Below are 22,465 nucleotides of genomic sequence, written 5' to 3'. Positions count from 1 at the left end.
TTTGTGCTAGGGTGGAAGCCTAGGCAACGCTGATTATATAACTGGAAATCCCAATTGGATCAGACGAATATAACAGGAGATATTGCAGATTGAAAATTGCAGTTTTTGAAAAATGCCATTTCCAAGATGAAAATCTAAACGAACGGAGATAGGCTTTCGAAATTGCTCGCAATAGATTCAGCGTGTTCGGAAACTTATATTTTAATACGAGAATTTCAAATACCTGGCTCAGTTTAGGAGAAAATAATTAATTTTGTTTTTCCACTTTCCATTTTCGAGTTGACTTCGAAGGGATCTCAGAAGTGCAACTCTTTATTGAATCATCGAATGATTGATTTCCTAGAATCTTCAAAACAAATTCTATGCACTCCATATCCTAAGACAGTGATAGAACATCCTGATTTTTAGACAGAGTAGCAAATAGGTCATTTTAGGGGGGGTCTAACCCCTTGCTCATTTTTGACCCAAAAAAATCGATAATTTCGAAATCGAGTTTTTATGCTTGGGTGGAAGCCTTGGCAATGCTGACTCTTAAACCGGAAATCCCAATTGGATCAGACGAATATAACAGGAGATATCGCAGATTGAAAATTGCAATTTTTGAAAAATGCCATTTCCAAGATGAAAATCTAAACGAACGGAGATAGGCTTTCGAAATTGCTCGCAATAAATTCAGCGTGTTCGACAACCTATATTTTCATACCACAATTTCAAATATCTGGCTCAGTTTAGAAAAAAATAAGTTTTATTGTTTTTCCACTTTTCATTTTCGAGTTGACTTCGAAGAGCTCTCAGAAGTGCAATTCTTTATTGAATCATCGAATGTTTGATTTTCTAGAATCTTCAAAACAAATTATATTCACTCCATATCCTAGGATAGTAATGGAACATTCTGATTTTCAGACAGAGTAGCAAATAGGTCATTTTAGGGGGGTCTAACCCCTTGCTCATTTTTGACCAAAAAATTTGAGATTTTCGAAATCGAGTTTTTGTGCTAGGGTGGAAGCCTAGGCAACGCTGATTATATAATCGGAAATCTTAATTGGATCAGACGAATATAACAGGAGATATCGCAGATTGAAAATTGCAATTTTTGAAAAATGCCATTTCCAAGATGAAAATCTAAACGAACGGAGATAGGCTTTCGAAATTGCTCGCAATAGATTCAGCGTGTTCGAAAACCTATATTTTAATACGAGAATTTCAAATATCTGGCTCAGTTTAGTAGAAAATAATTAATTTTGTTTTTCCACTTTTCATTTTCGAGTTGACTTCGAAGAGCTCTCAGAAGTGCAATTCTTTATTAAATCATCGAATGATTGATTTTCTAGAATCTTTAAAACAAATTCTATGCACTCCATATCCTAAGACAGTGATAGAACATCCTGATTTTTAGACATAGTAGCAAATAGGTCATTTTAGGGGGGTCTAACCCCTTGCTCATTTTTGACCAAAAAATTTGAGATTTTCGAAATCGAGTTTTTGTGCTAGGGTGGAAGCCTAGGCAACGCTGATTATATAACCGGAAATCCCAATTGGATCAGACGAATATAACAGGAGATATCGCAGATTGAAAATTGCAATTTCTAAAAAATGCCATTTCCAAGATGAAAATCTAAATGAACGGAGATAGGCTTTCGAAATTGCTGGCAATAGATTCAGCGTGTTCGAAAACCTTTATTTTCATACCACAATTTCAAATATCTGGCTCAGTTTAGAAGAAAATAAGTTTTTTTGTTTTTCCACTTTTCATTTTCGAGTTGACTTCGAAGAGCTCTCAGAAGTGCAATTCTTTATTAAATCATCGAATGATTGATTTTCTAGAATCTTCAAAACAAATTCTATGCACTCCATATGCTAAGACAGTGATAGAACATCCTGATTTTTAGACAGAGTAGCAAATAGGTCATTTTAGGGGGTCTAACCCCTTGCTCATTTTTGACCCAAAAAAATCGAGATTTTCGAAATCGAGTTTTTATGCTAGAGTGGAAGCCTAGGCAACGCTGATTATATAAACGGAAATCCCAATTGGATCAGACGAATATAACAGGAGATATCGCAGATTGAAAATTGCAATTTTTGAAAAATGCCATTTCCAAGATGAAAATCTAAACGAACGGAGATAGGCTTTCGAAATTGCTCGCAATAGATTCAGCGTGTTCGAAAACTTATATTTCAATACCAAAATTTCAAATATCTGGCTCAGTTTAGGAGAAAATATTTTGTTTTGTTTTTCCACTTTCCATTTTCGAGTTGACTTCGAAGGGCTCTCTGGCGTGCAATTCTCTATTTAATCATCAATTGTATGATTTTATGGAACCTACAGAACAACTCCTATGAGCTCCATATCCCAGGTCAGTAAAAGAACACTCTGAATTTCAGACAGAGGAGCAAATATGTCATTTTAGGGGGTCTTACTCCTTGCTCATTTTCGACCCAAAAAATCGAGATTTCCGAAATCGAGTTCATATGCTAGAGTGGAAGCCTTGGCAACGCTGATTATAGAACCGGAGCTTTCAATTGGTTCGGTGGACTATAGCAGAAGATATCGCAGATTGAAATTTTCAATTAAAAAAAAAAGGCATCTCTTATCAAACTTTCGAATACTGGCACAATTCATCCTCAACAAGAAAAGGTCTATACATTTCTGGCACAAAAATTTATCTCTTCTTGCAAGAATTTACGCAGGAGCAAATCGTTGATTTCATTTTTAATTGATTTTGTTTCAGAGATTGGGAGTGAAAACCCTAAAAAGTTTATGAAGAGATGCAAAATCCTCCCAAAATAAATTTCAATCGATATCTGAAACAAAAATTTATGGTTGCTATAAAAATATTTCTACCCTTCCAACCTTCCAGAGGGCTTATGACAAACTCCTCAATTAAACAGGAAAATGACAAATATATGAATTATGTGCCCTACATTTTACACACTCTGCATATGATGTTATAAGAGCACCATTTTTCATCAGAAATTCAATTTTAAATTCCCAATTAACAAGTATGCCGGTTGAATAAAGAATGTGCAAATGGTCCATTTCAATGAACTCAAATCCGCATGAATGATTTGCTGAAGAAACAAACATAAACATTGCATATGCAATACACGGTCAACCAGGCATATTAGAGCATGAACCTCACCTCTTCGAACTTGTACTAATTGATAACATAATGGGGAAAATTTATTAAGGTGGGACACATTGACAAGTTCCTTATGATCTATTTCTATTATGTGGAATATTTAAAACAGAAGGTCGTTCAACAAGTGTAATGAGTATATAAGGTGGACTGAATTCCATTCCATCATAGTTGAGATATCCAGCTTCGTCTATCAAGAACAGCAGAATGAACACATTCGTAAGTAAAAAAATCCAGATGTCTATAACTCCGAAACCATCGAGAGGATTTTATCCCATAACTATCTCACCAGTTGCATTATTGCGCTTTCAGGATAGTTACCCTGAAAATTTGTTGTTCCTAGTTATTTTCTTCGGAAGTTAGAGTGTTATTATTTTGTTGCTAATCTTAATCTCAGTTTTCTATCAGTTCATAATGAGGTCATATCTACAAGTAGAGCACAAAATAGTATACGACTCGAGAAGGCTCCCCTTTGTGATTGTTTTTGTATTTTACGTATCCTCACTGTCTGTTATTTCCTTTACATTGTATATTATATTTATTTTCTTGTTGAAAGATTAGAATTTCAGTGTCATGTTTATATTCCCTGCATAATCCTTTTCGACAGAAGTTTATATTGAAATCAGTTGGATCCTCAACCAAATATTCATTTCAGGTTATCACCATCTTGGCATGTGTAGCTGCAGCATCAGCAGCCCCAAGCCTTCTTGGTCCAGGATGCTGTGGAGGTGCTCTACTCATACCACCTAGAGCAGCAGTAACAATTTCCAGACCAGCCACTATCCTAGGCCCATCAATCGCAACCATCGGCTTAGCAGCACCATTGGCAGTAGCAGCGCCAGTTGCAACTGGTGTTGCCGCTATAACCGCTGGTGGTGGTTCAATAGCTGCCACTGGAGCCGGAGCTGCAGTGAGAGGACCACCAACCGCCCCTGTCGTCATTGCTGGACCTTCTGGTAAGATAGCCGCTGATGGACTTTGGGGACCAACCGCCAATATTGGAGGACTAGGTGCTTTGGGAGCTGCAGGATGGTAGATTGTGGAATACTTGTATACGGCATCCTCGATTTCGACTGATTTATGACTTTGTGATATCTCCTTTTTTACATAGGTACCAGTTCAATGTTTAGTCAATAACCTAATAAAAGTTTTCAGTACACGGTGTTCTTTGTTTCTCACAAGAATGTGTGATTTTAGGATATACCATGAAACCTTTAATGTGCCGTCTATAAACATGAAATGGTTGAATCTTTCTTGGTTCCCATTTGAGAGGTTACCATCTTTAGGCCTCTCGGCTCACTACTACCAATTCCCGACACCTTCCCAAGAGTCACATAAGAATTCAGTAATGGACATACAGAGAAACCTTTTATGGTGTTTCAAATATTGTGTTTCTATTATTGTTAATATATCATCTCTATGATAACTTATTATTTCAAACTGAAAAATTCTACATATACGTACGGGAATTAAAAAAAATTGGTTCATCTGAAGGGATCATACACATTAATTCAATTAATTACTCCTTCAATTAGCTGTTTATACTGCTGATGGAAATACAAAGCTGTGTTCATTTCCAGAAGTTTCATGGACAACTCTCCCAAGAAAAAAGAACTTTTCCGCTTTCATAGTAGCATCAAGCACCAACAAATCTGTACGTCCATTGAAACGAATGCATATCCAATCAATATCTGTACCATTTCATACTGGATGAGCTTGGTGAATGATCTGATCTGCGATTTCTGGGCACCACAGGATGGGTTAATACCATATGGATGAAATCCGTCCATATCCTTCTCAAAAGTCGTCGAGAATGTAAATTATAGGTTAGGTTACGTTAGGTTAGGTTAGATTAGGTTAACGTCTCGACGAACTGCTTCAATCAAAACCTAAACACCAGAAGCGTTCGAAAACCTCTGTGGCACGTTTCGTTTTTTTCAATTCTCTACTGAATAACCACTGGTATATCTATGGGAGATGATTCCTCAACATAAGTGTCCTGTAGCGTTCCTCGAACAACTGAAGAACAGAAGAATCATCACTGGGAAGACTGGACCTGGTCGAAAGACCCTCCCAGTTAAAAGTAAGATTTGGCTATTATTAGTTTGAGTACTGAAGGCATTTCTAACGACAAGGGTGATCCTCGACCAAGATCAGCAGAAGATTTTTGACGCAGAGATGATATTCCTCCCAGTACAATTGAAGGACAAGTTATGTACCTATGATTATTTTTTTCTTCATTCATCATCATGTCTTTGGATAAGTTTTGATGAAAGCTCGTTTTCTGCTCTGTTTCTTTGTTTCAGATATTATTTCGAAATGGAAAGAGAGACAGGGTTTTTCTTCTGAGGTTTTTGCCTAAGCTCTTGTATCATACTCCAAATTGTATCGTACCCCGTTACACTAACCTTTGCTAGAACTCATACATATGCACTATATTGCTTGATAACCAAAAATGTTTTGCTTACATTTAAATGCATTAAAGGCTATCCGATCCTGTGTAGGAATGGTAGATCTTGAGCGTCCACTTATCAGTCTTTTGGTCATGTTACCAGTTACTCGATACCGATGGAGAAGCTGAGAACCAACTTTTCCACTGACTTAAAAGAAATTCGCATCTTCTCTCAGATCACGAACGAAAAATCCATCAGTCTGATCGTCTTTTGCTCAAATGTTTGTTGACTGGCGTACCCTACCTTTGACCGTACAAAATTCGCATCCTTTTTGTTCTTATCCAGGGCAGAATGGGGTCAAATCGAATAAAACCCCTGTCAATGGTCGGGACCAATTTAATCCATATCTACTGAATAATAAAATAGGGGCCATGACACTGACAGCGAACATAGTTGTGGGAGAGATGAATAATTAATCCACACGGGGGGAGGATATAAAAAGCCTCTTGATCTATGACGCCGTATTTGTAGCGCAAACTATTCCAATAATTGCGGCGCGACGCGACGTTTTGCTGCGCGTACCCTGGAAATTTTGCGGACATTTACATATATATGACGTTTCGCGTTTGCGGCAGTCTAATTTTGTAATTGCGAAAGGAACAGACGGCCCCATATTAGTCCGGACAATGATTGATGCGAGATCGAACGATTTAAGTCAATATGAACTAGATTAATATAAATTTGATGAGTCAAATTAGATATTAATTAAAATCTGGGCTTCGAGCTGTGCGTTTTGACGAACTACATTCATCGATTCACTGCTATATCCTGTTACCGAGAATAAATCTAGAAAAAGACTCAAAAACAAAACTATCGGTGCAATCAATCGTATAATTTCTTAGGGCTACTTGCGACTGTGTGCCCTCCTGTGACTGAAAAGACCCAACCGTGACCTACAGATCCTTCCACACTCCGGGCATGGATAGTCCAGATCTGGCCACCACTGTATTCTTCTCGAGTCTCCATTATAACTGTAGACCAAAGACTTCCATTGTGATCTGTCTAACGCTTGTTGTTCCCAGTTATGATTGGCATTAACTGATTTTAGGGATTGATGCAGTAGATCCTTAAACCGCTTATACTGGCCTCCTGGTTCCCGAGCTCCCTCTGTGAATTCGCCATACAGAGCTATTTTGGGGAGTCTTGTGTCTTACATCCTCAGAATGTGGCCGCTCCAACTGAGTCGGGCCCTCGTTACTTGAGGCTCAATTGTTATACAACTAGCGCGCTGCAAGACTTCTGCATTTGAAACTTTGTGGAACCATCTGATGTGCATTATTTGTCTTAGATGAAGTTGTTGCGTTTGTTCAAGCTGTTATGTCGCCAGTAGGACGTCCAGCTTTCGCTTCCGTAAAAAAGCGTTGGGAGGACTGCTTTGTGAACAGCTGTTTTGGTGTTCAGATTGAGGTCGTGATTTTGAAACACACTGTCCTTTAGCTTCCAGAATGCCCGTGATGCAGAATTGATACGGTTGTGTATTTCCAGGTTAGCCCTAGCATTTATGAAGCTTCCCAAGTATTTGAACTGCTCTACCTAGAGTTTCATCCTCCAGGCTGATATCTGTTTGAAGGCTTTCTGGCGAATTTCTTTGATCAAATTCGAGTATCGAGAAGGCTGTGGAAGTTTTTGCCATCTTCCAGATTCAGACAATTAAATAACTATTCGATATTCTAAGAAAATTTCATTTCATTTGCATTTGCATTCGAAAAATATCCTATATTGTTTCGTAAAGTGGGAGAGCCATTTCTCTCGTGACTTGAATTCCACCCTATATAGAAAAAATAAGGTATGTAAGAATAATATCCGAGATAATACCTTCGAGAACACCGAATGGGTGAAGTGAAAAACCGTGGTCATCGAATATAATTTGCATTTTTCTCCAGAGAAAGCTCAGGATAATACTATATCAGAATAACATCTAAATGAATGCAGGTGGAAATAGGAAATATTCAAATTTATGCAAAATAAAGTAAACCACCGTGAATTTGAACGGAGAAAAGAATGGGGTGGTTTCGTATTTTTTCCACTCTTTCATATTTCTCAGTGGCTTTTGCTATCACGTGACTGATGATAATTAGTTCAGAGTGGATATCCAGTAATGGACGCATCATAATTACCCTCTTACTGGGTAAAATAGCTCTGTAAATATAATCACAGGGGGAACAAAGATTGAACCTAGATAGGGTACTTGAAATTGTCGTAACCATAAGTAAAACTGAACTATACCGGATGATTAACCCTGATGCTAATTTTCGGCACCAAATTGTGATTGGATTTTCATGAACGTCCTATTGGGCATAACGGTTAACAGCCTTTTTATCGTAAGCCCCATTTCAAGGGTTGTAGCATTCTTAATAAGCAATTTCGAAAGTAAGTTCATAAGGCGAAAAGCACTCTTATTTTTCTACGTCCCTAGTAATATCGCCTGAAATTTCCGATTCACCTTGTATATTCTCAATCCAAAACGCGGATATACACTGCGCAAAAAAATTAACGCACATTATGGAAATCTCAAATTTATTCTACAACTGAAGGTGTTCTCAATGATGATTATTTTTATCAGAATTATGCATGCATATGTTATCCACTTTCAACGGTTTTCTTCAATACAGATGTTTTTTCCCAGCAGGAATAAAAAAATTAATATTATCAGATTTTGAATCTGATGGCTCTATTCTAAAATCAGTTGTTCTCGATCAATTCTAGTGATCAATAGTTTTTCTTTCGTTTGATTTTCTACACTCGATCGCTATGCAACGCGAAACACGCAATTTGACCCAAGAGGAATGTGCCCAAGCGGTAGTTTTGCGAGAAGAAGGGTGGATATACACAAGAATTGCAGAAAGGTTTGGAGTTTCCCATACAAATGTGTCCAGAATGTTGCAGCGATTCAGGGAGACAGGTATGAATATCCGAAGACCAGGACAGGGTAGACCACGGGTAACAACTGCCATTCAGGAACGTTACTTGAGAGTTTCTTCGTTGAGACAACGGTTTGCAACCGCTCGCCTCCTTCAAATTCAGCTTGAGCAAACTCATTCAGTGCAAATTAGCACTCAGACAATAAGAAATCGCCTCAGAGAATATGATTTAAGGCCTCGTGTCGCGGCAAGAGGCCCAGCTCTTACCCCAGCCCATCGAAGGGCGCGTTTGGATTTTGCGGGAGAGCATATCCATTGGGAAGAGGCCGATTGGGAAAGAGTTCTCTTCACAGATGAGTCTAGATTCTGCCTCTATCATTGTGATCGACTTTCCCTTGTATACAGACGTCCACATTAAAGATATGGCTCAGTGCAATTTCCTGAATACTACTGGTTTCGGGGGAGGATCGATTATGGTATGGGGTGGAATATCTTTGACTGCTCGCACAGACCTAGTGGTCGTTGATAATGGAGCTATGAATGCCGATAAGTATATAAGGAACATTCTTGAAGAGCATGTAGTGCCATTTGCCCCATACATTGGTGAAAATTTCATTTTTATGGACGATAATGCCAGACCCCATCGTGCGCGCATCGTTCAGGAGTACCTTGAAGAGGTTGAAGTCTCACGAATGGAATGGCCATCAAGAAGTCCAGATCTCAATCCGATTGAGCAGGTTTGGGACAACCTCAATAGAAGGCTGAGAAGTTCAGAAAATCATCCAGCTACTCTTAATGACTTAGGAATGAAACTCGGTGAAATCTGGGAAGGATTAGATCAGAACATTTTAAGATCACTCATTTTGAGTATGAACCGTCGTTGTCGAGCTGTAATTAACGCAAGGGATGGAAATACCAAGTATTAAATCACTTATCAGCATTTCAGTATTTTGAAAATCGTTCATTTCTCTTTTTTCACATAAGATTCGGTGAAATCCTGAATTTTTCTTCCATTTAATGTGTCTTGTTTCGTTCAAAACCTTCCCGAGAGAACATAAAAAATAAGTTATAAAGTCAATGTAGAGTTACCTTTCATTAAAATTGAGATTTTCAGAATGTGCGTTAATTTTTTGCGCAGTGTATGAGCAGTTTCTTCAAAGGGGGGTTGGGCCCACCATTAGGGCCTTTCACACATCGAAATTGCAACTCACGGGATCGAATGAAGATCGGCGAAAATTCCCACTTAGAACGTGAATCCATCAACGTTCGCCGATCCCCAAACATGCCCAAATCGGTCCATGAACCCCCCATCCATCCGGTCCAGGACCGCGGCGGGCCGTAATTGAAAACGCGCTGCATTATTGGCACGGCCGGCCGTTTTACCGACCCTTTCGGGGGCCGTTTTGTAATTGGCCCCGCATACCTTATTGCGCGGCCCTTTCCGCGCCCGCTTTTCGACGCTGTGTACGCAATATGGGAGGAAATGTAATTTCGCCCGCTTATTTTCGATACGGGGGCATTATCCGGACGTTTTGTACGGGAATAATGCGGAGGCAGATTGCGGGAATTATGACCGTTCGACGTTATTAGCGCGAAAAGGGAAATCGTAAATATTACGGAAAGTGAGGATTGTTGAAATATCGCTATTTATTTATGGTCTCGCGTTTCCGTACGGAGGATAGGTTGTAGGCGTACTTATCGGGGAAATGATATCGTGTTGGCCTAATCGAATACAGGGTGTTCTCAAAGATTTTTTCGCTCAGGGTGGGCAGAAATCGATGGAATTGAATGGCAGCTCTGTATTATTAAGAGCTAGGTAAAAATGAATGGCACGTTCTTGAAAATTTCAAGGTCTTGCCTTGATTTCTTGACAAGACAAGAAATCTTATTGCAATACTGACTGAATTTTTCGAAGCTCAGCTTTCGAGTAGTTTTTCTTCTAGAATAATCATCGTAGATCTAAATGTGATACATATTCAGAAAGAGAAACTCCTCTTGTGATACATTCGAAGATTTCATACATCTCGGCGCGACTGCTCGGTCTTGACGAATTCTCGGAGAAATTTGCAATTTTTGAAAAATGCCATTTCCAAGATGAAAATCTGAACGAAGGGAGAAAGACTTTCGAAATTGGTCGCGAAAGATTCAGCGTATTCGAAAACCTATATTTTCATGCCAAACTTTCGGATTTAGGACGCAGATTTCGAAAAAAACGAATTTTGTGTTTTTCCATTTTTCATTTTCGAGTTCACTTTGAAAGGCTGTCCACAGAGCAATTTTTCATTGGTCGATCAACTCATTGGTTTTTTCGAATCTTCAAAACGACTAGTATGAATTTCTTTCACTGGAGGACTGATTAAACACCGTACTTCTCAGAGAGAGGAGCAAATATGTGATTTTAGGGGGGTCTGACCCCTTGCTCATTTTTGACCCAAAAATTTGAAATTTTCGAATTCGAGTTTTTGATCTAGTATTGAATCCTGACTAATGCTGATTACGAAACCGGAAATCTGAGTTGGATCGGAGAAGTATAACAGGAGATATCGACGATTGAAATTTGCAATTTTTTGAAAAATGCCATTTCAACGATGAAAATCTGAACGAAGGGAGATAGGCCCTTGAAATTGCTTGTAAAAGATTCAGCGTATTCGAAAACCTTTATTTCCATACCAAATTTCGGATTTAGGACGCAGATTTCGAAAAAAACGAATTTTGTGTTTTTCCATTTTTCATTTTCGAGTTCACTTTGAAAGGCTGTCCACAGAACAATTTTTCATTGGTTGATCAACCCATTGGTTTTTTCGAATCTTCAAAACGACTAGTATGAATTTCTTTCACTGGAGGAATGATTAAACACCGTACTTCTCAGAGAGAGGAGCAAATATGTGATTTTAGGGGGGTCTAACCCCTTGCTCATTTTTGACCCAAAAATTTGAAATTTTCGAATTCGAGTTTTTGATCTAGTATTGAATCCTGACTAATGCTGATTACGAAACCGGAAATCTGAGTTGGATCGGAGAAGTATAACAGGAGATATCGACGATTGAAATTTGCAATTTTTTGAAAAATGCCATTTCAACGATGAAAATCTGAACGAAGGGAGATAGGCCCTTGAAATTGCTTGTAAAAGATTCAGCGTATTCGAAAACCTTTATTTCCATACCAAATTTCGGATTTAGGACGCAGATTTCGAAAAAAACGAATTTTGTGTTTTTCCATTTTTCATTTTCGAGTTCACTTTGAAAGGCTGTCCACAGAACAATTTTTCATTGGTTGATCAACCCATTGGTTTTTTCGAATCTTCAAAACGACTAGTATGAATTTCTTTCACTGGAGGAATGATTAAACACCGTACTTCTCAGAGAGAGGAGCAAATATGTGATTTTAGGGGGGTCTAACCCCTTGCTCATTTTTGACCCAAAAATTTGAAATTTTCGAATTCGAGTTTTTGATCTAGTATTGAATCCTGACTAATGCTGATTACGAAACCGGAAATCTGAGTTGGATCGGAGAAGTATAACAGGAGATATCGACGATTGAAATTTGCAATTTTTTGAAAAATGCCATTTCAACGATGAAAATCTGAACGAAGGGAGATAGGCCCTTGAAATTGCTTGTAAAAGATTCAGCGTATTCGAAAACCTTTATTTCCATACCAAATTTCGGATTTAGGACGCAGATTTCGAAAAAAACGAATTTTGTGTTTTTCCATTTTTCATTTTCGAGTTCACTTTGAAAGGCTGTCCACAGAACAATTTTTCATTGGTTGATCAACCCATTGGTTTTTTCGAATCTTCAAAACGACTAGTATGAATTTCTTTCACTGGAGGAATGATTAAACACCGTACTTCTCAGAGAAAGGAGCAAATATGTGATTTTAGGGGGGTCTAACCCCTTGCTCATTTTTGACCCAAAAATTTGAGATTTTCGAATTCGAGTTTTTGATCTAGTATTGAATCCTGACTAATGCTGATTACGAAACCGGAAATCTGAGTTGGATCGGAGAAGTATAACAGGAGATATCGACGATTGAAATTTGCAATTTTTTGAAAAATGCCATTTCAGCGATGAAAATCTGAACGAAGGGAGATAGGCCCTTGAAATTGCTTGTAATAGATTCAGCGTATTCGAAAACCTATATTTTCATACCAAACTTTCGGATTTAGGACGCAGATTTCGAAAAAAACGAATTTTGTGTTTTTCCATTTTTCATTTTCGAGTTGACTTTGAAGAGTTCTCTGGTGTCCAATTCTCTATCGAATCATCAACTGTTTGGTTTTCTAGAATCTTCAAAACAAATTCTATACACTCCATATCCTAAGACATTAATAGAACATCCTGATTTTCCGACACAGCAGCAAGTAGGTCATTTTAGGGGGTTAAACCCCTTTCTCATTTTCGACCCAAAAAATCGAAATTTTCGAAATCGAGTTTTTGTGCTATGGTGGAAGCCTTGGAATATGGTAAAAAACTCTCGTTGGATCGGATGTCATCCGATTGCAAGGAGTCGCAGTCAAACATTATTTTTAAATTTATACCCCATTTCTCAGAAAGCCAGTCTGAGCACCTTTCACATTAATAATTTCGTTACGAATAAAGACGTCTCATCAGAATTCTAATCCCCTTACCGCTCCAAGTTTCATACTCCTCCGGTAATTCCTCAAAAGATGCTGTTTAACTAGCTGCGATAAAAACGATCACTCATTTCGCTCCTCCCAAGCCTCCCAAGTAGATACATTTCGATCAATCAGGTAGGCGGCTGATGCAAATTGGAACGGGGAAAGATGACTTTGAATCAGTCATCGAAGCGGAGCATCAATTCGGAAACGTCTTTGGAAATATAATACCGTAATACTACTATGAATTTCCAATTTCTCCACGGCGCCCATGCTAATTCTCAAAGGAATACGAAATTTGCGTTTATCATGATTCAATTATAGAGGATGCGATACCCTGAATTCAAAATGCTGCAGTTGTGTTTTCTCCCCGTCTCTGCCGGATGGAATCGTATTTAGGGGGGTTGTTTATTGGAACTTTTTAGAGTCATTCGATTTTGGAGAGAATCCTTCATAACCGAATTATTATAATAACTTCAATTTATACAGGGTGTTTCTATATTGAACGCACAAACGAAAAGGGGAGATTCCTTAAGTGAGTTTAAGAAAAAAAAGTCCCATAAACATGAGGTCGCAAACGTTTCGTTTTCGAGATACAGAGTGTTGAAGTTTGAATTTTTTTCAAGTTTTTTTCTCATAGTATCTACACTTCACAAGATATTCAACTGAAATTTGGCATAGATATTACATTTTATAGTTCTCACCACGTGACAGGGTGATATTTTTTCTGGAACACTGCCACCTGTTCTTCTGCAGAACTTTTTTTTGGTGAGCAACTGTTAATGTGAAAAAATGTAAAAAGAAGCTTTGTTCTTATACTAAACTTTTCGGTCTCTTGTAGTTTTGTCGTATCTACCAACGATTTCGAAAAAAAAAATTTGAACGATTCTCTCGAAATCCTCCTGAAAATCCAAATTATGATGGGAAGGCCACTTCGTAAGCTGTGGTGAATGAATTCAGTGTTCCAGAAAAAATATCACCCTGTAGATCTTCTATCGAAATTGCCATGTCACGTGGTGAGAACTATAAAATGTAATATCTATGCCAAATTTCAGTTGAATATCTTGTGAAGTGTAGATACTATGAGAAAAAAACTTGAAAAAAATTCAAACTTGAACACTCTGTATCTCGAAAACGAAACGTTTGCGACCCCATGTTTATGGGACTTTTTTTTCTTAAACACACCTAAGGAATCTCCCCTTTTCGTTTGTACGTTCAATTTAGGAACACCCTGTATGGTCTACTATAGTCTGGCAGACGGAGTTTATTGAATTATTTTTCTCTATTTTCCTTCCCGAAAGCTTTCAGATTCAGTACAGGGTGTCCCAAATTATATGCTCACTGAAAGCATCTCGAGAACAATAAGACATCTTCAAAAATCCCTGATCTCTCTTTTCGAAATAATAAGATATCAGAAAACAGATGATTCGTTCTCCAGTTACAGGACGTCACTGAGAAATATTCAAAAAATTCCGAAACATTTTTTCCCGAAATTTGTTTTACGTGATTTTTTATTTATCAGAAGATTTAATTCGTTTTGTGTCCGTTTTAGAATTTTAAACAACTCAAATTATTCAATGAAGAAAATATGATCTAAGAAGTAGAAATTATTCAATTTCATGAAGAATACAAATAAATTGAATCGAAACTTCGTTAGATTCGAGAATGAATCAAGATATCTATGATCTGCTTTCTGATATACAGAGTGAAGTTGTTAGGTCACTAAAACATAAATACAATATACTGTACAGGATGAGTCTTTCAGTCGTAGAAATATTTTAACACTAGATTCGTGAAGTCAAAAGAAACACTTTTTCCTATACCATTTTTTCCTATTCGGCCCTGATAAAAAGGTATAGCCATTTTATATTTTCATAATGAGCAGTTCCACCCCTGGGAAAACAACATTATCTTCAGAATAACGAGCTCAATATATGATACTACACATCTGTGGATCTCTTAACAGGGTGGTATTCAGCCAAAGTACCCAATTCTTCAAATTTCACAGAAATCTTTTATTTATTGAACATCAAATTACTCAAAAACGGCATATTATACGAGAAAATATGAGGAATACTTCTATTTCACGAAACGTTCAGATATTCATCAGATAGCGTGCAACTCAGTTTCAAGAGTTGGGTTTTTTGAATTTTTGATATTTTTATTGTACGTAATGAGAAAACTGGAAGACGTGGGTGATATCTTGTGTTCGAAAAAGATTCAACGAATAAATGAAAAACAACACTTTCCTATGTGCCTGAAGAATCTACTGTTAAAATATCTGTAGGAGTCAAAGAATCACCCTATATAATCATTCCCAAAAAAGGGATCGGAAGTTCATGTAAAAATTTTCTCTGAGTCTTTTAGTCTTCGTGATGCTCCATCAGTGAGCATCGAATTCGGGACATTCTGTACAGGGTGGGCAAAACTCGTTGTCTACTGAGGGAATTTCGAGAACTATAGCAGCTAGAAGAAAACGGATGATATATAGCTCTTTTTTCCTGAGTAATCCAGATCTGGAAGCAGAACCCGCCTATCACATCTAAATTTTTGATTATAAAGAAGAGATCCTCTTAGTAGACAACGAATCTTGCCCACCCTGTACATCCATGAAATGGGTGAACCAATGGGACCTTCTAAGTTGCCAACATTCTTTCACCACTGTGGTCAGTGGAGGAGAAATGTCGTCTAATTCATCATAGCCATAGCTGTCTCGCTAATTGCTGACATGAGTATGCCTGTAAGAGGTGTTGGAATAAGATTCAGATTTGATGGAGGCCTATTTAACCTGAAGCGCCTCAGAGCAAAAACCCGTACAAAGTTTATCACGGAACTTCAATATGCAGACGACTGCGCACTTATCGCTAGCCCAGAGGATCTACAGATAATGTTGGAGACCTATAAACATATATACGAAGCTTATACTCAATATGGACAAAACCAAAATCTTGGTAAATCCGCCGAAAGCCTTCAAACATATATCAGCCTGGAGAATGAAACTCTAGAACAGGTCGAGCAGTTCAAATACTTGGGAAGCTTCATGAATACTAGGGCTAACCTGAACACGGAAATACAAAACCGTATCAATTCGGCATCACGGGCATTCTGGAAGCAAAAGGACAGAGTGTTTCAAAATCACGACCTCAATCTGAAGACCAAGACAGCTGTTCACAAAGCATTTGTCCTTCCAACGCTTCTTTACGGAAGCAAAACCTGGACCCCCTACGGGCTACACATTAAACAGCTTGAATAAACGCAACAACGTCATCTAAGACAAATAATGCACATCAGATGGTTCCACAAAGTTTAGAATGCGGATGGCTTGCAGCGCGAGAGTTGTATAACAATTGAGACTCAAGTAACGAGGGCTGGACTCAGTTGAAACGGCCACATTCTGAGGATGTTTGACACAAGACTTCCCAAAATAGCTCTATAGGGGGAGCCCGGAAACCAGGAGGTCAGAATAAGCGCTTTAAGGATACCCTACATCAATCCCTAAAATCAGTTAATGCCAATCATAACTGGGAACAACAGACCACAGTGGAGGTCTTTGGTGCACAGTTATAATGGAGACAGCGGCGGCCAGATCTGGTTGGTGACTATCCATGCCCGGAGTATGGAAGGATCTGTAGGTCACGGTTGGGTCTCTTCAGTCACAAGAGGGCACACAGTTTTTTTTTTTGTAGATATATTCCCGGTAACGGGATACAGCAATGAATGAATTCATCATATACGCGTTATACAGAGTAAATACAAAGTAACGCACAAAATTCATATCATACTGAAGAAGTCCCAGTACAAAAAAAAGTTTGTTTAACTTTGCAACTACGTAGAACTTTTTGTGCGTGTCTGTAACTATAATGGAATACAAATAAGGAAGAGGACCTCGTCTGAAATTGGAACCCATCAACACCTCGCGAGTCCTTCCCAAAAAACCCGACCTAACGTCAGAACATGTTGTTGGCACGTTTAATCTGCACGTACGCCATATTTTCCCATATAATTAACCAGTATATTACGCGCACGGAATGTTGTTGCAAGGACCCTGCAATTTTCGAAGCAAAACCCAAAACAAACACGGGGGCTCGGATGTACACGGCGCTCATAAATTAATTAGATATAATAATAACTCCTCAGTTGTGTAGTAAGCCGTGTAAAATATGAATTGCCCTATAGAAACCGGATGCTGTAACTGCAATTTATGGGGCAGTAGGTTCCCCAGGAGGGCATCCAAACCCTTGGCTGAGTAATGGTTGGGCTTGGGGTATGTGTGTAGTGCTCCGTGGCCATAAATCGGGTCTGAAGAAGAGTTGAAACAGTAAATTCCGGTCTAGTGTGAAGGAGATATGAGACTGGTTGCAGTAGCCGAAGTTTTGGCGTTTGAAAATCAACTTGAGCGTGAAATTTCCAACTACAAGTGCATTATTCATCAGAAAGTTCTTACGTTAGGGCCATCCGTTAAAGTTTACAAGACTACTGGAGATTACGTGACCACTGTGGATGAAGGCATACATATTCTGAGAATTTATTCAAATAGGTTTGAATTGGTTCTACTAGCTCCAGAAAGCATCAAAGATGCTTGACGATTGAAGAGTTGGAACTGTCCTTAAAAAGACTCTAATGTCATTTAAGCAACCTTTCCATGAGTTGCAGCAATATTGACGCGAAAATTCAATGACCGGTAGATTTGGGTGACTTGGTACAGTCCTGCAACTTGGGACAAATACCCCCCTTGCAGATTTCTTTGTTTCTTACCATTTATCAGTGAAGGAACAAACTTATAAGATTGTGTAGCGTCTTTTCGGTTAGTTTAACAATATTAATTCCTGTTGAGTTTGCCGTGACCAGAGCGTTTGAATTTACTGGAAAAATTAACGAATTCAGGAGAGTAAAAGCGCGTTTTTTATGGCCCTTACACTTTCTGGAGTACTGTACATGTGTTTCACTTTGTGCATGTGTAATTTTTTTTTCTGGATACGTGGAATATTGGGATATTAGATATGTCATGAAACAAGGTTGTTTTCAAATCAAACGGTAACACGGATCTCATTCATTTATTTTGTTGTTTCATAGGGTGACTTGGGACAATGCCGAATAGATACAAGCGGCGCACTGGCAGCAGGAAATATGCCGATTTTTCGCAGAATATTATTATTTACGTTATTTCCAGAAAGAAATAACCAAAGAATGAAAGGAATCAAAGTTCCCTTGTTTAGTTTAGTTTGTTTACATTTGAGTTGCAATATATTCACTTTTGCTGTAATAGGGATTTATCATTTAATTTCCTTACCGAATTTCAACTATATAATCACAAATTCTAATTTTTCAAAACAATACATCGTCTCAGGTCACCTATTTCATTTGATAGTTGAGAAATCAATTGATTTCAACTTGTGTACCAAGCCTCCCAAATCGATGGGTAACAGGGGACAAGTATATTTTACTTTTTTCAAAATTTATATCCGAATTCTGAAGCATGGTTTATATCCTGATCAATAGTCTGAGTGATTAAGCATATTCGAACCACTTCTTCAGATAGTTTTGAAAATATGACAAGTTGAATTCAATAATCGTCCCAAGTCATCCGAATCTACTGTACGTTTTCCTTGGGGCATTCTGTATGCAACGCCTATACAGGGTATCCCAAATTGATTGACTTCGTGGACTAGATAGGGAAGAACCTTGAAACTCATTATTCTATTTATGAATTGGACTTATAGAATACTTCACAACATTATAATAGTAAAGGTGAATGAGAGTAATTTTTTGCTCTAGACTATTTCCAAAAAGAAGCATTGCCAAAAAATATGAACAACCTTCATATCAAAATGATATGGAATCACAAAAATACATCAAATTAGGTCATTCATTCGGGAAACGGTGGATGGGAAAACATGGTCCTATTGCCTGGCTAGCAAGATCAGAAGACCTCAATCGTTTTGATTTTTCCGTATGGGTATATGTTGGAAATAAAATTCTGAAGACTCCAGTCATAAATAGGGTTGATTTAAAGCAGAGAGTCAGAAACGCCATCAAAGACATAGAAAGAGCTATTGACGTGAATTGAACAAGAAAATGTCAGGCGACAATCAGGATCCAAAAACTCCTTTAAAAACCCAGCATTGCGTCACTAATTACCTCCACAGGGTGTTCAGAAATTCAGAGAAAATTGCAACTTTCAGACCCTGTATACCATCTGATTCAATTGAAATTCCTTCAGACTAGATATTAGGTAATAAACTAGATGAAATAGGATACAAATAGACAATAAAATGATCAAAATCGATGCACACCTCGAAAAGTTATTTCAAAATGAATTCGGTGAACATTTTGTTCGTCCGGTTTTTTTGTCCAGGAGTGTATTATAACATGCGAGCAAGCTACCATTCACATTTTTGAGCAAGGATTATAATAGGTCCTTTCGTCTGTTTCTTGCTGTAGTGTAATCTACACTGCACTTTAAAGCAGCTGATTTTCAGTGTAGTTGCGCAAACGCGACGTCCGTGATATCAACATCAAATTTTGCATTTCACACCAAAGAACACTAATATTACACCTCCTTTTGACTAGGTGTGAATCAAATCAGCGAACGAATACTGAAATCTAGAGTAAATTACACCAAGTGTAGAAAAGTGCTACCCTTCTTATGCAAACGAAAAGACCTTATTTGGGATGTTTCATTCAAGGAAGTACAGTGACTCTAGCGAGACAGTGGCGACAATTGTGGTCTCGTTTTTCATCGTTTTAGCAAGAATATGGCGGATTTGGTCACGTGACGTGACGTGAGCCAATCCGCATTCCGAATTAGAGATCATAGCATGTCGCCACTGTGTTTGATAGAGTTACTGTACAAGGAAGTACAGATGGGTGCGCCATCTACTGCCGGGTAGACGTACGCGGATCCTAAGCCGCGCATTGTGTCTACAGATCCCTGCGCCACCTGATGGAGGGAGTCACCATAGCTACTAACTTTTCTGCATATAGGCCTTACTCAAAGTCTTCAATGACTCGTTTGGCGCCAAGCGATTCAATAAACCTCGCCTACCGAACTAAACTGAACATTTCTCGTGACATTCAATCCCGAAGTTTCCCCCCTAAGATACGCGACGTCACATCTTATTTATACATTATCGCATTTCACGGCGTAGAAGTTGGGGAATTAAATTTCGCGAACGTCATTTCAAAGATAATCAGGAGAATTACCGGGGATACCCGATGCGCCAGTTTCAGGTCTCGCGGGGGAAAATTCCCCGCGATAGGGAAGATCGCATTTCGCCAACTTTCCCTTGGAGCTCACGTTCGATGCCGGGCAAGAAGGCAGCGAGGAGAATGCGAGTTATCTGGCGAAAAGCGCAGAAAGAGTCAACGGAGGCCGGTTACTGGAAGGACGGAGAATAAGTGGAAACCGTGGTCTCTCCGAGTGTTTATCGACTAATCAATTTTCGAAGTGTTTTCCGACTATGGGGTGGCTTTCAAGGATCCGGTGAGTGCGTTGTAATATGATACGCTCGAGGGCTTTACGGATTGGTCTGCTGATTGAGGAGTATACGGGGTATACAGGCTGACATGAGTATCCCTGTCTAGCTATGAGGGATGAGTGAGAAAATTAGTTTCAAGCGCATCTCTATTCGAAAAATACCTCTGCAAAATTTCATTTATTCATCTTGGTCTCAATTTGAAAAAAACGAATAAACCCAAAACCATGAAAGTCTTCATCTTTGAAGTAACGTCTTAACTCTTCAACGAAACGTATCCAGACATACCTCCATGAGAACTTTTTCCATAGCTTCCACTTTAGGAACTACTGACATGGGTATGCCTGTAAGAGGTGTTGGAATAAGATTCAGATCTGATGAAGGCCTATTTAACCTGAAGCGCCTCAGAGCAAAAACCCGTACAAAGTTTATCACGTTACTTCAATACGCAGAGGACTGCGCACTTATCGCTAGCAGCTCAGAGGATCTACAGATAATGTTGGACACCTATAAACATATATACGAAGCTTTAGGCCTCAGACTCGATATCGACAAAACCAAAGTCCTGGTAAGTCCACCAGAAAGCCTTAAAACAGATATCAGCCTGGAGGATGAAACTCTAGAACAGGTCGAGCAGTTCAAATACTTGGGAAGCTTCATAAATACTAGGGCTAACCTAGATACAGAAATACAAAACCGTATCAATTCGGCATCACGGGCATTCTGGAAGCTAAAGGACAGAGTGTTCCAAAATCACGACCTCAATCTGAAGACCAAGACAGCTGTTTACAAAGCAGTCGTCCTCCAAACGCATCTTTAGGGAAGCGAAAGCTGGACGCCCGAGTGGACGCCCTACAGGCGACATATTAAACAGCTTGAACAAACGCAACAACGTCATCTAAGACAAATAATGCACATCAGATGGTTCCACAAAGTTTCAAATGCAGAAGTCTCGCAGCGCGCGAGTTGTATAACAATTGAGACTCAAGTAACGAGGGCCGACTCAGTTGGAGAGGCCACGTTCTGAGGATGCAAGACACAAGACTCCCCAAAATAGCTCTGTATGGCGAATTCACAGTGGGAGCTCGGAAACCAGGAGGCCAGTATAAGCGGTTCAAAGATATACTGCATCAATCCCTAAAATCAGTTTATGCCAATCATAACTGGGAACAACTAGAGTTAGACAGATCACAGTGGAGGTCTTTGGTCCACAGTTATAATGAAGACTCGGGAAGAATACAGCGGCGGCCAGATCTGGTTGGTGACTATCCTTGCCCGGAGTGTGGCAGGATCTGTAGGTCTCTGTGCTCTCCTGTGACTGAAGAGACCCAACTGTGACCTACAGATCCTGCCACACTCCTGCCAAGTAGCCCTAGAAATTACAAGTTTGATCGCACCGATAGTTTTGTTTTTGATTCTTTTCGTATATTTATTCTCGGTAACGAGATACAGCAAATGAATGAATGAATACAGGGTATCCCAAATTGCTTGATCATGGCTGGTACTTCTACACAAGATAGGGAAAAAATAGTCCTGTGCTCGATTTTTGTAAAGAGTCCATTAGTGGAAACCTCTTCACGATATCCGCATTTGTCTTGAAGATACAACGAAAATTTGACATTATAAAAATAAAGAATGATCACGCCTAAACGGGGAGGCAATGAATACAATAATAAGGATAAATTCAGATGCTGATATGAATATCAACAAGTGTTACGATCTGAATTGAACTAGCCAATTTCCCATCGTCAGGGCCCCAAATGGAGTACGCCCCATCGAAGAAGGATGCTGACCATGGTTTCGGTCTCATTTGACCTCGTCAGAGCAACACAGCTTTTTCTCCGATGGAGGACGTTTGGAATCGATGGACCCTTTTTTCAATACTGGCAAGCGCTACTGAGTACTATCCAGTAACACAGCGAC

General features: G+C 38.9%; 2 protein-coding genes across 2 annotated transcripts in view; one reads left to right on the top strand and one right to left on the bottom strand.

Moving 5' to 3' along the window:
- Window positions 1–22,465, bottom strand: part of LOC123309930 (out at first protein) — a 180,010-nt gene that overhangs the window by 86,653 nt on the left and 70,892 nt on the right. The window lies entirely within an intron of this gene.
- On the top strand, window positions 3,240–4,296 carry LOC123309931. The gene is made up of 2 exons (XM_044893241.1): window positions 3,240–3,356; window positions 3,793–4,296. Exons 1-2 carry the CDS (start codon window positions 3,345–3,347, stop codon window positions 4,171–4,173), a joined length of 393 nt encoding a protein of 130 aa, XP_044749176.1. The 5' UTR covers window positions 3,240–3,344; the 3' UTR covers window positions 4,174–4,296.

Source organism: Coccinella septempunctata, chromosome 3 (genome assembly GCF_907165205.1).
Source record: "Coccinella septempunctata chromosome 3, icCocSept1.1, whole genome shotgun sequence".
Lineage (NCBI taxonomy): Eukaryota > Metazoa > Arthropoda > Insecta > Coleoptera > Coccinellidae > Coccinella > Coccinella septempunctata.
This window is presented reverse-complemented; position numbering and strand designations above follow the sequence as displayed.